The following is a 14941-nucleotide window of genomic DNA, read 5'->3' as shown; positions in this document are numbered from 1 at the left end:
TATTGTGTGTGTGTTCTACTGAGGATGGGCCTCTGGGAGATAACACTGACAGGAGATTAACGATGTATTTTGGGTGCTAAAACCTAAAGAGCATTCCAGAGCATGAGTTAATGTTTCTGTTCTATACCATACCAGGGAGAGATGGTTCCAGTTTGGAGTCGGAGGGCCAGGCACTGGTCTATACAATGACAACTGTTGACACAGCAGATACTGTCTGCTATGTATTATAGGTATCTTTCATACAGATCTTAACTTTGTGACCCATTCTATATATCTGTTGTTCCTCATGTAGGTTGAAAGGGGTGTATCTTGGCTATAAAAGACCTTTGTACCTTTGTATCGGAGCTCTCAACAGATCACCAGAAACGATGATTCGTCGACCAGCCATTGCTATTGCAAAGCTCTCACTATTAAAGATTTAGTTTAAGTATAACTCTGACTTGTGTGATAAGTTTGTCTCTCCTCATTTGATAGTAAAGAAATGAACCACCACAACAGTCTACACAGTGTAGTGCATTTTAGAATTGAAGAGCACCAAATCCCCAGCTACAGATACACATTCTTGTTAGAGCATCTCGAAGACTAAATTCAATGTAGAATCAGTTTGACAAGGTGAGGAACAGATGATGTTTTACTATTGTAACATACAGTGATAATAATTCTATTGTCCCTGTCAGGAGCCCAGGCTTTTGCCGTAGATCGTAGAGTTCTCGTCGCTGGACGACACATTCTTAAGCACTACCAATATACATTGATTGGTAGGTTACACTAGATTTAGATACTTAAAATACTTCCTGAGACACATTTTTATATTTGTCTTTGTACTTTAATAAATGGTGAAACACTAAATGTGATAATGTTCTTTATTCGAACGTATATGCATGAAACGGACATGATGGAAAAGATTCCTCACACTCAATCATAGTTAGTAGTAGAATAATAGATTGGCAAGAATTTGGCACCGTCAACTTTTTAAAGGTTACTGGGAAAGAGGCTAATCAGTTAAACCACCTAAATATATTCCCATTAACTGAACATTTAGTAGATGAAGCTCAAACATTAATTTCCCAACTCCCTTTTCTGTAACCCTGTAGACTATCGTTCTCCATACCGTATATTCCAATAAATCCAACACTATGCATGCCCACCATGGCATTGGGCAGTCTGCTGACATGAGGACTCATCTGGTTTAGACATCAATCTATGGTCATCTTATTCTAGAGCACATTGTATATATTTTGCCCATCTGTTTTTAGAGAAGATTGTATTGCAAGGTATGCGGTGTTGGCTAATATGTATATGCAGCTGTGGGTTTTAAACCACCATTCTATACGACTGAACGTTTCTTTAAGGCAGCAGGTGGTTACTTGAAATTGGACATAATCGTCCCAACATTTCCCGAGGTAGGAATATCGCAAAATATGACCAATGGCTCATTCGAGAGAAGACATCCTCCCCAAGTTATGACATCGGCTAGTATTGAAATCTGACATGTATGATAGACGTTTTCGCGATCTAAAAGTCGTATTCCTATTAACTTCCAGTGCAGCTAGAGACTTAACATACCGGTCGGATTTCTGCCTGCTGGAAGGCCAATAAATCAGATTCACATGAAAACATGAAATGGCCCTTGGAATCGCTAGAACATCACCCAGAGGTGCACAAAAGCAATATAACATTCAAAATGGGTGAACTTTTACTTTAAGATACTTTTTTTTAAGGCGGGGATTTGCAATAATTCTGTCTGTGGGAGTTAGTGACGACCGCTTGAAGATAATGATCATGAATAAAAGTTTTGATGTGTCATGTAAAGCAGTACCGTATTTCAAAGAACGGCGCGCATACCCTTTTCCATTTAGCCACACCCTTTGACCAATGACGCTCCCAATAACACCCTTTCTATTCTGTAGAAACGGAAGTAAACAATGACAAGGAACTATTTTCACGTTAGCGTTTTATATTTAGACGTTTATTAACACCATGGAACTCAAAATATGACTCATTTAACTGCACAACATCACAAACATACTCCATGTAGTCTTTAATTCGCGTTGGAGACAGGACTTGGTTGATAGATGTTATCTAGGTAACGCTAGCTAGCGAACAATGGCTAACGTTAACTGTATGGTTTTTAACGCTCAAATAGCCTCCATCATGGAGGTGCTAGCAAATGCAGCCGTGGCAGAGATCTGTAAACTCGTAGACGACGACTATGCAGTGTTTCGGTTGGAAATAACTCAAAGCCAGAAAGAAAACAGGGCATTGCGAAGGAAATTACAGCTACTGGAACTGAAGGTGGCACGGGAGCGCGTCTGCGCCAGTCGTCCCAGTAGTGTCAAGATCCCTGACCGATACAGAGGAATGGCAAGAGGTACATTTCCGTTCCCTCTGCACATGTGTTCAGAGGTGTTACCCAGCATTTTTGGATAGTATGCTATTACCCTGATTACTTAGCTATCTTGCACAAAGACGCATCATATTCTAACCAGATTGATTTACCGCATTTCCTATTATTTAATAATCGAAAACAATGTGATGCATGGAGCACCATCAGTCGATCTACAAATAGTATAACACGAAGTTATGAGAAGAGTTACCTTATATCCTTGCCAATTCTAGACAGTGTCAAAAAACTGTTACTGGTGTACAATATACCTTTGAGCATTGACAGGACCTAACCATGTCTTTCCCCCAATCACTCTCAGGTGAAGGACATCTCACTGGAGGCCACAGGAGCTTTGTGAAGCTAGCGGGCCACAATACATGGAGAGATGACCAACCAATCACTGTTGATGAGGGGAGTGGAACCTCAACCCAGCACGTTATTGTGATAGAGGTTAGTGTTTATAGTATTACATCAAATGTGGCCAGTTTATTTCAGAAAGACTCCAATCAGCTATTCACTTGCTTACATTATCTGCCATAGCGGACATTGTGAGACTTCCCTACAACATTGTTATCCAATTCAAGTCATGTTCCGGTAATAACGTCCCCTTGAGTCAGTCTGCAGATGCAGAGGCTGCAGGTCCTGGGGTCAAGCAGGAGAGGACTGAAGGAGAGGACCCACGACACAGCAGAGACATCCAGACTGGAGCAGCGGCTGGAGTGGCGCCCCCTGTAGCCACAGAAGAACTCTCAACTGCTTCCACGCTCCAGTCCAGGACCCGATGCAGCATTAAGGAGGCCAGTAGAACGCCCAACGCCATCCTCAAGTCCGAGACAGTCACAGAAACACAAAGGCTCTTACAGACAGGATCTGACCACAGATCAGACCCAGAGAGACTGGAGCTGGGGCCACTGGGCTGTCCTGCTCTCGACTCAGAATATTTACTAGACGGTAACCGAAGCCCGAGGACGGTTCATTCCCATCGGGACTCTGGTGATGTGTTAGGAACTGGTAATGATCCGTCATGTTCTTACACTACAGAGATGGACCCTGACAACATGCCCTTGGGTTTAGAGACACAGACTGATCTATCTAGAGGGGACTGGAACCGGTACAGTAGTAGTGTATACTCTGAAGGGTGCCAAGACAAGAAAGGGGAGGTTATAGTCATAGATAAAGTGAAAGTGGAGGGCGACGCTCCTCCCACATGGAATGTAGACGAGACTCACTTAGGAGAAGGACACTCACAAGGCAGAGATTTTTTAGATTACAGGGAAAGCTTAGAGACAAATACAAATATCACGACCCACTCCCCTTTGCACGCGCTCAGGGATCGTGAGCCAGTGTCCACGTCGATGGGTCCATCCGATTCACACGGCCGCATCCTTTTCCATCAGGTATTTAACTCAAACGACCAGGCTAGAGCCCAGCCTCAGGGAGGGGGAGCCACATCAGGCAGTAGTAAAGAGAAACGGTTCCTCTGCATGTTCTGTAGCAAAGGCTTCAGCTGCCCCCAGAAGGTGGAGATCCACCAGAGGGTCCACACAGGGGTAAAACCCTTCAGCTGTACCCAGTGTCACATGCGCTTTGCCCAGGCTTGCAACCTGAAGAGGCACCAGAGGGTCCACACAGGGGTGAAACCCTTCAGCTGTACCCGGTGTCACATGCGCTTCTCCCACTCATCAAGCCTGAAGAGGCACCAGACGGTCCACACAGGGGAGAAATCCTACAGTTGCCCCCAATGTGAGAAGAGGTTTTCCCACCAGCACCAGCTGAAGATGCACCTGAAGGTCCACATGGGAGAAAAGCAGTTTGTCTGTGCGCAAGAGGATCTCAGAGAGGAGCTTCCTCAGGATACACCAGCAGAAAAACCATTCCACTCTATAACATAGACCAGACATTAGTAACATAAGGCACGCCAAGCAATTTGATAAAATGGAGTAAATCAGTGAACTTGCATTTGTTTTGAAATTGCATTGGTTTTCCATAAATGGCTATTTATTCATTGTGTTTTGTTTGGAGAGCTCCTGTCAATGTTGAGTATGGACGCTCACCTGATTACACATAGAAGTAGGCCTAGGCTACCTGGCCTGCACACAAATGTATAAATGTGCCTATTTGGGGATGTCTGATAGTATTTCTGATTGTCTTAACTCACCACCACTAATGATCTGGGGTGCTTCTCATTGTAATTTTTTTCTTCTCCTCAAACAGCAAGTAGCCTAAACAATGTCTGTTTTACATCCATTGAGAATGACAGTAGTTCCTCAATAACCAGGTTTCCATCCAACTCTTTTTATATAAGTAAAATACATGTCGGATCAAAATATTCACTACAGGCCTGATGGAAACAGTAAGTTTTTTCGGTCAACTTTCCAGATGTTGACAAATCAAAATACACTTAACAAGGTTGGATCTTTGTGTCGGTAAAATTAATAATGTGAGAAATGGCGGTGGAAACGCTTTTATCCGCAAATATTGATATAATATTCATCATATCGAAGTAAACTTGGAGGCACGCAATGATATGTTGTGTGGTCCTCCCACTACGACTCGGGAAAGCATGCAGTTTATAAGACTACAGATTAAATATGTTTTGATGAACAGGGTGGTGAAAGTTCACGGTGATGAGCTTGATGCTCCTTTCCAATAAATATTGAGGGTCTTATTCTGGTGACATAATGATTGATGTTTGGCTGCCGTTTAACAGATAAACATAATCTTGCTCTTTTGTCCATAATAATCTTATCACGTAGACTATATACCCTCACTGTATCTGCGTGGTGTTGGCTAGAGCGCATGTGCCATCAGTAGAGTTGAAAATAAGATGGAAACCAATTTATCGGCACATGGGAATTTAACCGCAAAAGTCATTTTTATGTGCACTACCTCATCACATACTGCCTGTTATCTGCAACAAGAAAGGCTTACTGTGTGTACATAAAACTGGACACACCCCTCTGATGGGAAAATGTGCATATGATTTTTATGCAGATTTTAGAATATTCACATGAAAATCTGTTGCCAATTGGATGGAAACCTAGCGAATGTATTTAAAATCTTTCCAGCTTTCTCCCTTTCGAAAACCCCCGAGCCTAGGTGTGAAAGGGAAAAATGTAATGCTCTGATCCAGTGAAAATGGCAAATACCTGATTATTTCTTATCCCTTATCCCAGAGAAAAAGCTGGCTCTGTCCAGAACTCACTGGTGCAAGAAACTCTGAGGACCCAGAATAGTTGATACAATGCTGCAAGTTTGCAAGCTGGAGCTTCGGGACGGACCCAGTTGATAGTTGATACAATGTTTAAAGTTCTTTGCAGACAGGCGGAGTAGAGAGTTAAATGCAATTGAAAGAACATGAACAAACTGCTATGTGTAGCCAATGTGATTTATATAATACTTATTTTTATCAGGATATTTTCTACCTGCAATGTTTTTATTTGTTGGCTTTATTTAGGCTATTTTTACCTAGTTGTCATTAATAGTTACTTGCATTGGTATACGTTCTTTAGCTGCCAATGGCTCAAGGTGTATCATACAATGTGTCCATTACACAGAGACAGGCGCTCTTGCATTAGATACATTTGAACTTAGATCTGTATCATTTTAATTTCAATAGAATTTAGCTTAACCACATGACAATGATTTTAATATGTTATTATCCATGAAAATGTTCATATGAAAATCATAACTTTCACGTAGACCGGTAGCTCCAGGCATGCTGTTTGTCATGTGCCTTTTTCTCAGAAGTGGCTTCTGTCTGTTCACTCTCCCAAAAAAGCCCAGATTGGTTAAGTGCTGTAGAGATTGTTGTCCTTTTGTCAGGTTCTCCCATCTCAGCCAAGGACCTCGTTGACCAAGGTCCTTCTTGCCAGTTTGGTCGGACGGCCAGCTCTAGGCAGAGTCTGGATTGTTTTGTAATTTTTTAATTTCCCAATGATGGAAATCATGCTCTTGGAAACTTTCAACATTCTAGAAATGATTTTATACCCTTCCCCAGATATATGCCTCATCACAATTCTAACTCGGAGCTCTACGGACAGTTCATTGGACTTCATGCTATAGCTTCTGCTCTGACATGCACTTCTTCTTCTTTGAAATTGGGTTGGTGGATTGCATCCAACTTTTAAAGTTGCATACTCCGCCACCTACTGTACTGGAGTATGAGGTCAGTCACAGCCTACCTACATTAAATTATCTTCATTAGTCCTTTTCCTCGAAGAAAGTGAAAGCCATAGACACCACTCCCCTCCCCTTTCAATCCCCCATTACAGAACCCCAACCCCGTCCAGCCTCTAACCCTTTCACACAATCTCTCACTAGCTACGTCATACCGTTCATAAAATATCAACACATGCCCCAACGTTTCCTCCACTAAACACTCATCACACAGACCTGTTTCATGTCTCCCTATCATCCACAACGTGACATTCAAACCTGTGTGCCCAAACTGTAGTCTACTCCACACAAATAACTCTGTCCTACATCGCGTACAACCCACCTCTTCCTTTACTGACTGATGCATGCAATACAATTGCCTCCACTTACTACTAGCATCCCACTTCCTTTGCCAAAGACCGAGCCCTTTTGCCCGGATCAAGGACTTGACTTCCCTGCGGCCCAGCAGGACCTGAATACCCCCTCTTTCCTCACTACCCTCTTAGCCACCACATCAGCCTTTTCATTACCCTCCACATCCACATGGGCGGGAACCCAGTAAAAGCTTACCACCACTCCAATCCCAATAACAGCACCATCATCTCCACAAACAAGTCTCCCCTATCTGACCTGGACTACTCTATCCAACTACTCAACACTGCAGCCGAATCAGAGCAGATCACCACTGAGTGGTTTCAACTCCTCCACCCATCTCAAACCTATAATCATGGCCATCAACTCGGCCGCATACACTGACACATTCAGTTAACCGCTTACATACTCTAACATTGAAATTTGGGATATACAGTACAGTCGGAAAGTATTCAGACCCTTCAGACCCCTTCACTTTTTCCACATTTTATTACGTTACAGCCTTATTTTAAAATATGGAGAGACTCAAGGCTGTAATCGCTGCCTAAGGTGCTTCAACAAACTACAGAGTAAAGGGTCTGAATACTTATGTAAATGTGATGTTTCATTTGCAAAAATGTTTGCTTTGTCATTATGAGGTATTGTGTGTTGATTGATGAAGAAAATAATTAATTTAATCAATTTTAGAATAAGGCTGTAACGTAACAAAATGTGAAAAAAAGTGAAGGGGTCTGAATACTTTCCAAATGCACTGTACACCCCTGCCCCCACCTTACCGCTGACTGGATCCTTTTCCTTTGAACCATCTGTATATATCCTGAAAAACAAATAAAACCGATATCCTGACATGCACTGTCAATTGTGGGACATGATATAGACAGGTGTGTTTCTTTCTAAATCATGCCCAACAATTGAATTGGCCACATGTGGACTCCAATTGTAGAGACGTCTCAAGGATGATCAAAGGAAATTGGATGCACCTGAGCTAAATGTTTAGTGTCATAGCAAAAGGGTGTGAATACTTTTGTAAATGAGATATTTCTGTATTTAATTTACAATACATTTGTTAAAATATCTAGACATGTTTTCACTTTGTCTTTATGGGTTATTGTGTGTAGAAAAAAAATATATTTAATACATTTTGAATTCAGGCTGTAACACAACAAAATGTGGAATAAGTCAAGGGGCATGAATACATTCTGAAGGCACTGTATATGATGTTCAGAAAATGCCTATTTTATTACTTCCATTCAACTACTTAATTTTTCCCCTAGACACTTTTAATGAGAAAATGCAGTTAATCAAGTTTATGCAGATTATTTTGTTGAGACATGTGTGGTTTTCATATGGTGTATTTAAAACTTGTTTGTTTAATAAACACAAAATGGGACTTTTCATTTAGGCTCTCTTCATTCAGGCTCTCTTTAATACACAATCTGATCTCACCCTATTTTGCATACACACACACTAACAAGTACCTACTGTACACGTCAACTATAGTTTAGTCAGGGTTGTCTGATGACAGGGTTTTTTCTGCATATATACAGTACCAGTCAAAAGTTTGGACACACCTACTCATTCAAGGGTTTTTCTTTATTTTTACAATTTTCTACATTGTAGAATGATATTGAAGGCATAAAAACTATGAAATAACACATATGGAATCATGTAGTAACCAAAAAAGTGTTAAACAAATACATTTTAGATTCTTCAAAGTAGCCATCCTTTGTCTTGATGACATCTTTGCACTCTTGGCATTCTCTCAACCAGCTTCATAGCCACCTGGAATACATTTCAAATAACAGGTGTGCCTTGTTATAAGTTCATTTGTGGACTTTCTTTCCTTCTTAATGTGTTTGATAAAAGACCAAGTCCATATTATGACAAGAACAGCTCAAATAAGCAAAGAGAAAAGACAGTCCATCAATACTTTAAGACATGAAGATCAGTCAAACAGGAACATTTCAAGAACTTTTAAAGTTTCCTCAAGTGCAGTCGCAAAAATCATCAACCGCTATGATGAAACTGGCTCTCATGAGGAGCGCAAAAGGAAAAGAAGATGCAGAGTCACCTCTGCTGCAGAGGATAAGTTCATTACAGTTACCAGCCTCAGAAATTGCAGCCCAAATAAATGCTTCAGAGTTCAAGTAACAGACACATCTCAATATCAACTGTTCAGAGGAGACTGCATGAAATCAGGCCTTCATGGTGGAATTGCGGCTAAGAAACCACTACTAAAGGACACCAATAATAATAAGAGACTTGCTTGGGCCAAGAAACACAAGCAATGGACATTAGACCAGTGGAAATCTGTCTGATGAGTCCAAATTTGAGAGTTTTGGTTCCAACCGCCAAGTCTTTGTGAGACGCAGAGTATGTGAACAGATTATCTCTGCCTGTGTGGTTCCCACCGTGAAGCATGGAGGAGGAGGTGTGATGGTGTGGGGGTGCTTTGCTGGTGACACTGTCTGTGATTAATTTAGAATTCAAGCCACACTTAACCAGCATGGCTACCACAGCATTCTGCAGCGATACTCCATCCAATCGGTTTTGCGCTGCATCAGATTACCTGGCCTCCACAATCACCCGACCTCTAACCAATAGAGATGGTTTGGGATGAGTTGTACCACAGAGTGAAGGAAAAGCAGCCAACAAGTGCTCAGCATATGTGGGAACTCCTTGAAGACTGTTAGAAAAGCATTCCAGGTGAAGCTGGTTGAGAGAATGCCAGGAGTGTGCAAAGCTGTCATCAAGGCAAAGGGTGGCTACTTTGGGTGGCTCACATATAAAATATATTTTGATTAGTTTAACAATTGTTTGTTTACTACATTATCACATGCCTCCATAAGTGTTATTCCATAGTTTTGATGTCTTCACTATTATTCTACATTGTAGAACATAGTAAAAGTAAAGAAAAACCCTTGAATGAGTAGGTGTGTCCAAACATTTGACTGGTACTGTGTACATATACAGTGGGGCAAAAAAGTATTTAGTCAGCCACCAATTGTGCAAGTTCTCCCACATAAAAACATGAGAGAGGCCTGTAATTTTCATCATAGGTACACTATGACAGACAAAATTTGAAAAAAATCCAGAAAATCACATTGTAGGATTTTTTATGAATTTATTTGCAAATTATGGTGGAAAATAAGTATTTGGTCACCTACAAACAAGCAAGATTTCTGGCTCTCACAGACCTGTAACTTCTTCTTTAAGAGGCTCCTCTTTCCTCCCCTCGTTACCTGTATTAATGGCACCTGTTTGAACTTGTTATCAGTATAAAAGACACCTGTCCACAACCTCAAACAGTCACACTCCAAACTCCACTATGGCCAAGACCAAAGAGCTGTCAAAGGACACCAGAAACAAAATTGTAGACCTGCACCAGGCTGGGAAGACTGAATCTGCAATAGGTTGGTTTGAAGAAATAAACTGTGGGAGCAATTATTAGTTAATGGAAGACATACAAGACCACTGATAATCTCCCTCGATCTGGGGCTCCACGCAAGATCTCACACCGTGGGGTCAAAATGATCACAAAAACGGTGAGCAAAAATCCCAGAACCACACGGGGGGACCTAGTGAATGAACTGCAGAGAGCTGGGACCAAAGTAACAAAGCCTACCATCAGTAACACACTACGCCGCCAGAGACTCAAATCCTGCAGTGCCAGACATGTCCCCCTGCTTAAGCCAGTACATGTCCAGGCCCGTCTGAAGTTTGCTAGAGAGCATTTGGATGATCCAGAAGAAGATTGGGAGAATGTCATATGGTCAGATGAAACCAAAATATAACTTTTTGGTAAAAACTCAACTCGTCGTGTTTGGAGGACAAAGAATGCTGAGTTGCATCCAAAGAACACCATACTTACTGTGAAGCATGGGGGTGGATACATCATGCTTTGGGGCTGTTTTTCTGCAAAGGGACCAGGACGACTGATCCGTGTAAAGGAAAGAATGAATGGGGCCATGTATTGTGAGATTTTGAGTGAAAACCTCCTTCCATCAGCAAGGGCATTGAAGATGAAACGTGGCTGGGTCTTTCATGACAATGATCCCAAACACACCGCCCGGGCAACGAAGGAGTGGCTTCGTAAGAAGCATTTCAAGGTCCTGGAGTGGCCTAGCCAGTCTCCAAATCTCAACCCCATAGAAAATCTTTGGAGGGAGTTGAAAGTCCGTGTTGCCCAGCAACAGCCCCAAAACATCACTGCTCTAGAGGAGATCTGCATGGAGGAATGGGCCAAAATACCAGCAACAGTGTGTGAAAACCTTGTGAAGACTTACAGAAAACGTTTTGACCTCTGTCATTGCCAACAAAGGGTATATAACAAAGTATTGAGATAAACTTTTGTTATTGACCAAATACTTATTTTCCACCATAATTTGCAAATAAATTCATTAAAAATCATAAAATGTGATTTTCTGGATTTATTTTCTCATTTTGTCTGTCATAGTTGAAGTGTACCTATGATGAATATTACAGGCCTATCTCATCTTTTTAAGTGGGAGAACTTGCACAATTGGTGGCTGACTAAATACTTTTTTTGCCCCACTGTACACAGTGCCTTCGGAAAGTATTCAGACCCCTTCTTTTTCCATATTTTGTTACTTTACAGCCTGATTCTAAAATTGACTATTTTTAAATTCCCTCATCAATGTACACACAATACCCCATAATGACAAAGCAAAAACATTTTAGAGATGTTATCAAATTTATTACAAATAAAAAACTGAAATATCACATTTACATAAGTATTCAGACCCTTTGCTCTGAGAATATAAATTGAGCGCAGGAGCACCCTGTTTCTATTTATCAGGATTGTGTCGAGGCACAGATCTGGGGAAGGGTCCCACAAAATGTCTGCAACATTGAAGGTCCCAAATAACACAGTGGCCTCCATCATTCTTATATGTAAGAAATTTGTAAGCATCAAGACTCTTCCTAGAGCTGGATGCCCGGCCAAACTGAGCAATCGGGGGAGAAGGGCTTTGGTCAGGGTGGTGGTCACTCTGAAAGAGCTCCAGAGTTTCTCTGTGGAGATGGGAGAACCTTCCAGAAGGACAACCATCTCAGTAGCACTCCACCAATCAGGCCTTTGTGGTAGTGGCAAAACAGAAGCTACTCCTCAGTAAAAGGCACATGACAGCCTACTTGGAGTTTGCCACAAGGCACCTAAAGGACTCACAGACCAAGAGAAACAAGATTCTTTGGTCTGATGAAACCAAGATTGAACTCTTTGGCCTGAATGCCAAGTCTGGAGGAAACCTGGCACCATCCCTACAGTGATGCATGGTGGTGGTAGCACCATGCTGTGGGGATGTTTTTCAGCAGCAGGGACTGGGAGACTAGTCAGGATCGAGGGAATGATGAAAAGTACAGAGAGATCCTTGAAGAAAATGTGCTCTGGAGCGCTCAGGACCTCAGACTGGGGCGAAGGTTCACCTTCCAACAGGACAACGACCCTAAGCACACAGCCAAGACAATGCAGGAGTGGCTTTGGGACAAGTTTCTGAATGTCCTTGAGGGGCCCAGCCAGAGCCCGGACTTGAACCCGATCGAACATCGCTGGAGAGACCTGAAAATAGCTGTACAGCAACGCTCCCCATCCAATCTGACAGACTTTGAGAGGATCTGAAGAGAAGAAAGGGAGAAACTTCCCAAATACAGGTGTGCCACGTTTGTAGCGTCATACCCATGTAGACTCAAGGCTGTAATCGATGCCAAAGGTGCTTCAACAAAGTATTGAGTAAACATGATATTTGATTTTTTTTTTTATACATTAGCAAACATTTCTAAAAACCTGTTTTTTTCATGATGGGCTATTGTGTGTAGATTGATGAGGGGAAAAAATATTTAATCAATTTTAGAATAAGGCTTTCACTTTCCGAATGCACTGTATATAGTACCTTCAGAAAATATTCTTAGCCCTTGACTTATTCCACATTTTGTTGTGTTACAAGCTGGATTCAAAATGGATTAAATATATTTTTTGGTTTCACACAATATCCCATAATGACGAAGTAAAAACATGTTTTTTGACATTTTTACAAATGAATTTCGCTCTGGATAAGAGCGTCTGCTAAATGACTTAAATGTAAATGTAAATTTAAAATTATATACAGAAATATCTCATTTATATAAGTATTCACCCCCCTGAGTCAATACATGTTAGAACCCAGTAACATTTAATGTCTTCTGGTAAGCAACTCCAGTGTATATTTGGCCTTATGTAATAGGTTATTGTTGCTGCTGAAAGGTGAATTTTTCTTCCAGTGTCTGTAGGAAAGCAGACTGAACCAGGTTTTCCTCTAGGATTTTGCCTGTGCTAAGCTCTATTCTTTAAAAAAACTGCCTAGTCCTTGCCGATGACAAGCATATACAGTAGAAGTCGGACATTTACATACACCTTAGCCAAATACTTTAAACTCAGTTTTTCACAATTCCTGACATTTAATCCTAGTAACAATTCCCTGTCTTAGGTCAGTTAGGATCACCACTTTATTTTAAGAATGTGAAATGTCAGAATAATAGTAGAGAGAATGATTTATTTCAGCTTTTCTTTCTTCCATCACATTCCCAGTGGGTCAGAAGTGTACATATACCAAATACTAATTGAGTGTTATTGTCTTTAAATTGTTTAACTTGGGTCAAGCCTTCCAAAAGCTTCCCACAATAAGTTGGGTGAATTTTGGCCAGTTCCTCCTGATAGAGCTGGTGTAACTGAGTCAGGTTTGTAGGCCTCCTCACACACGCTTTTTCAGTTCTGCCCACAAATGTTCTATGGGATTGAGGTCAGGGCTTTGTGAATGCCACTCCAATACCTTGACTTTGTTGTCCTAAAGCCATTTTGCCACAACTTTGGAAGTATGCTTGGGGTCATTGTCCATTTGGAAGACCCATTTGCGACCAAGCTTTAACTTCCTGACTGATGTCTTGAGATGTTGCTTCAATATATCCACATCATTTTCCTTCCTTATGATGCCATCTATTTTGTGAAATGCACCAGTCCCTCCTGCAGCAAAGCACCCCCACAACATGATGCTGCCATCCCCGTGCTTCACGGTTGGGATAGGGTTCTTCGGCTGGCAAGCATCCCCTTTTTCCTCCAAACATAACAATGGTCATTATGGCAAAACAGTTCTATTTTTGTTTCATCAGACCAGAGGACATTTCTCCAAAAAGTACAATGTTTGTCCCCATGTGCAGTTGCTAGCTGTAGTCTGGCTTTTTTATGGTGGTTTTGGAGCAGTGGCTTCTTCCTTGCTGAGCGGCATTTCAGGTTATGTCGATATAGGACTCGTTTTACTGTGGATATAGATACTTTTGCACCTGTTTCCTCCAGCATCTTCACAAGGTCCTTTGCTGTTGTTCAGGGATTGATTTGCACTTTTCGCACCAAAGTACGTTCATCTCTAGGAGACAGAACGCGTCTCCTTCCTGAGCGGTATGACGGCTGCGTGGTCCCATGGTGTTTATTATTGTGTACTATTGTTTATACAGATGAACGTGGTACCTTCAGGCATTTGGAAATTGCTCCCAAGGATGAACCAGACTTGTGGAGGTCTATAATTGTTTTTCTGAGGTCTTGGCTGATTTCTTTGGATTTTTCCATGATGTCAAGCAAAGAGGCGCTGAGTTTGAAGGTAGGCCTTGAATACATACACAGGTACACCTCCAATTGACTCAAATTATGTCAATTAGCCTATCAGTAGCTTCTAAAGCCATGACATCATTTTCTGGAATTTTCCAGGCTGTTAAAAGGCACAGTCAACTTAGTGTATGTAAACTTCTGACCCACTGGAATTGTTATACAGTGAATTGTACAGAAACCCAGCCTAAAACCCCAAACAGCAAGCAATGCAGGTGTTGAAGCACGTTGGCTAGGAAAAACTCCCTAGAAAGGCCAAAACCTAGGAAGAAACCTAGAGAGGAACCAGGCTATGAGGGGTGGCCAGTCCTCTTCTGGCTGTGTCGGGTGGAGAATATAACAGAACATGGCCAAGATGTTCAAATGTTCATAAA

At 41.6% G+C, this 14941-nt stretch overlaps 1 protein-coding gene across 1 annotated transcript; it reads left to right on the top strand.

The window, feature by feature from the left end:
* The first annotated feature begins 1884 nt into the window (after positions 1–1884).
* On the top strand, positions 1885–8311 carry LOC115137438 (zinc finger and BTB domain-containing protein 18-like). Its single transcript, XM_065024847.1, has 3 exons — positions 1885–2371; positions 2706–2836; positions 3004–8311. The coding sequence occupies exons 1-3, from the start codon at positions 2107–2109 to the stop codon at positions 4276–4278; spliced, it is 1671 nt and encodes a 556-aa protein (XP_064880919.1). The 5' UTR covers positions 1885–2106; the 3' UTR covers positions 4279–8311.
* The last annotated feature ends 6630 nt before the right edge of the window (positions 8312–14941 follow it).

Source organism: Oncorhynchus nerka, linkage group LG11, assembly GCF_034236695.1.
Source record: "Oncorhynchus nerka isolate Pitt River linkage group LG11, Oner_Uvic_2.0, whole genome shotgun sequence".
NCBI lineage: Eukaryota > Metazoa > Chordata > Actinopteri > Salmoniformes > Salmonidae > Oncorhynchus > Oncorhynchus nerka.
The sequence above is the reverse complement of the archived record's forward strand: the minus strand, read 5'-3'. Positions and strand labels throughout refer to the sequence as shown.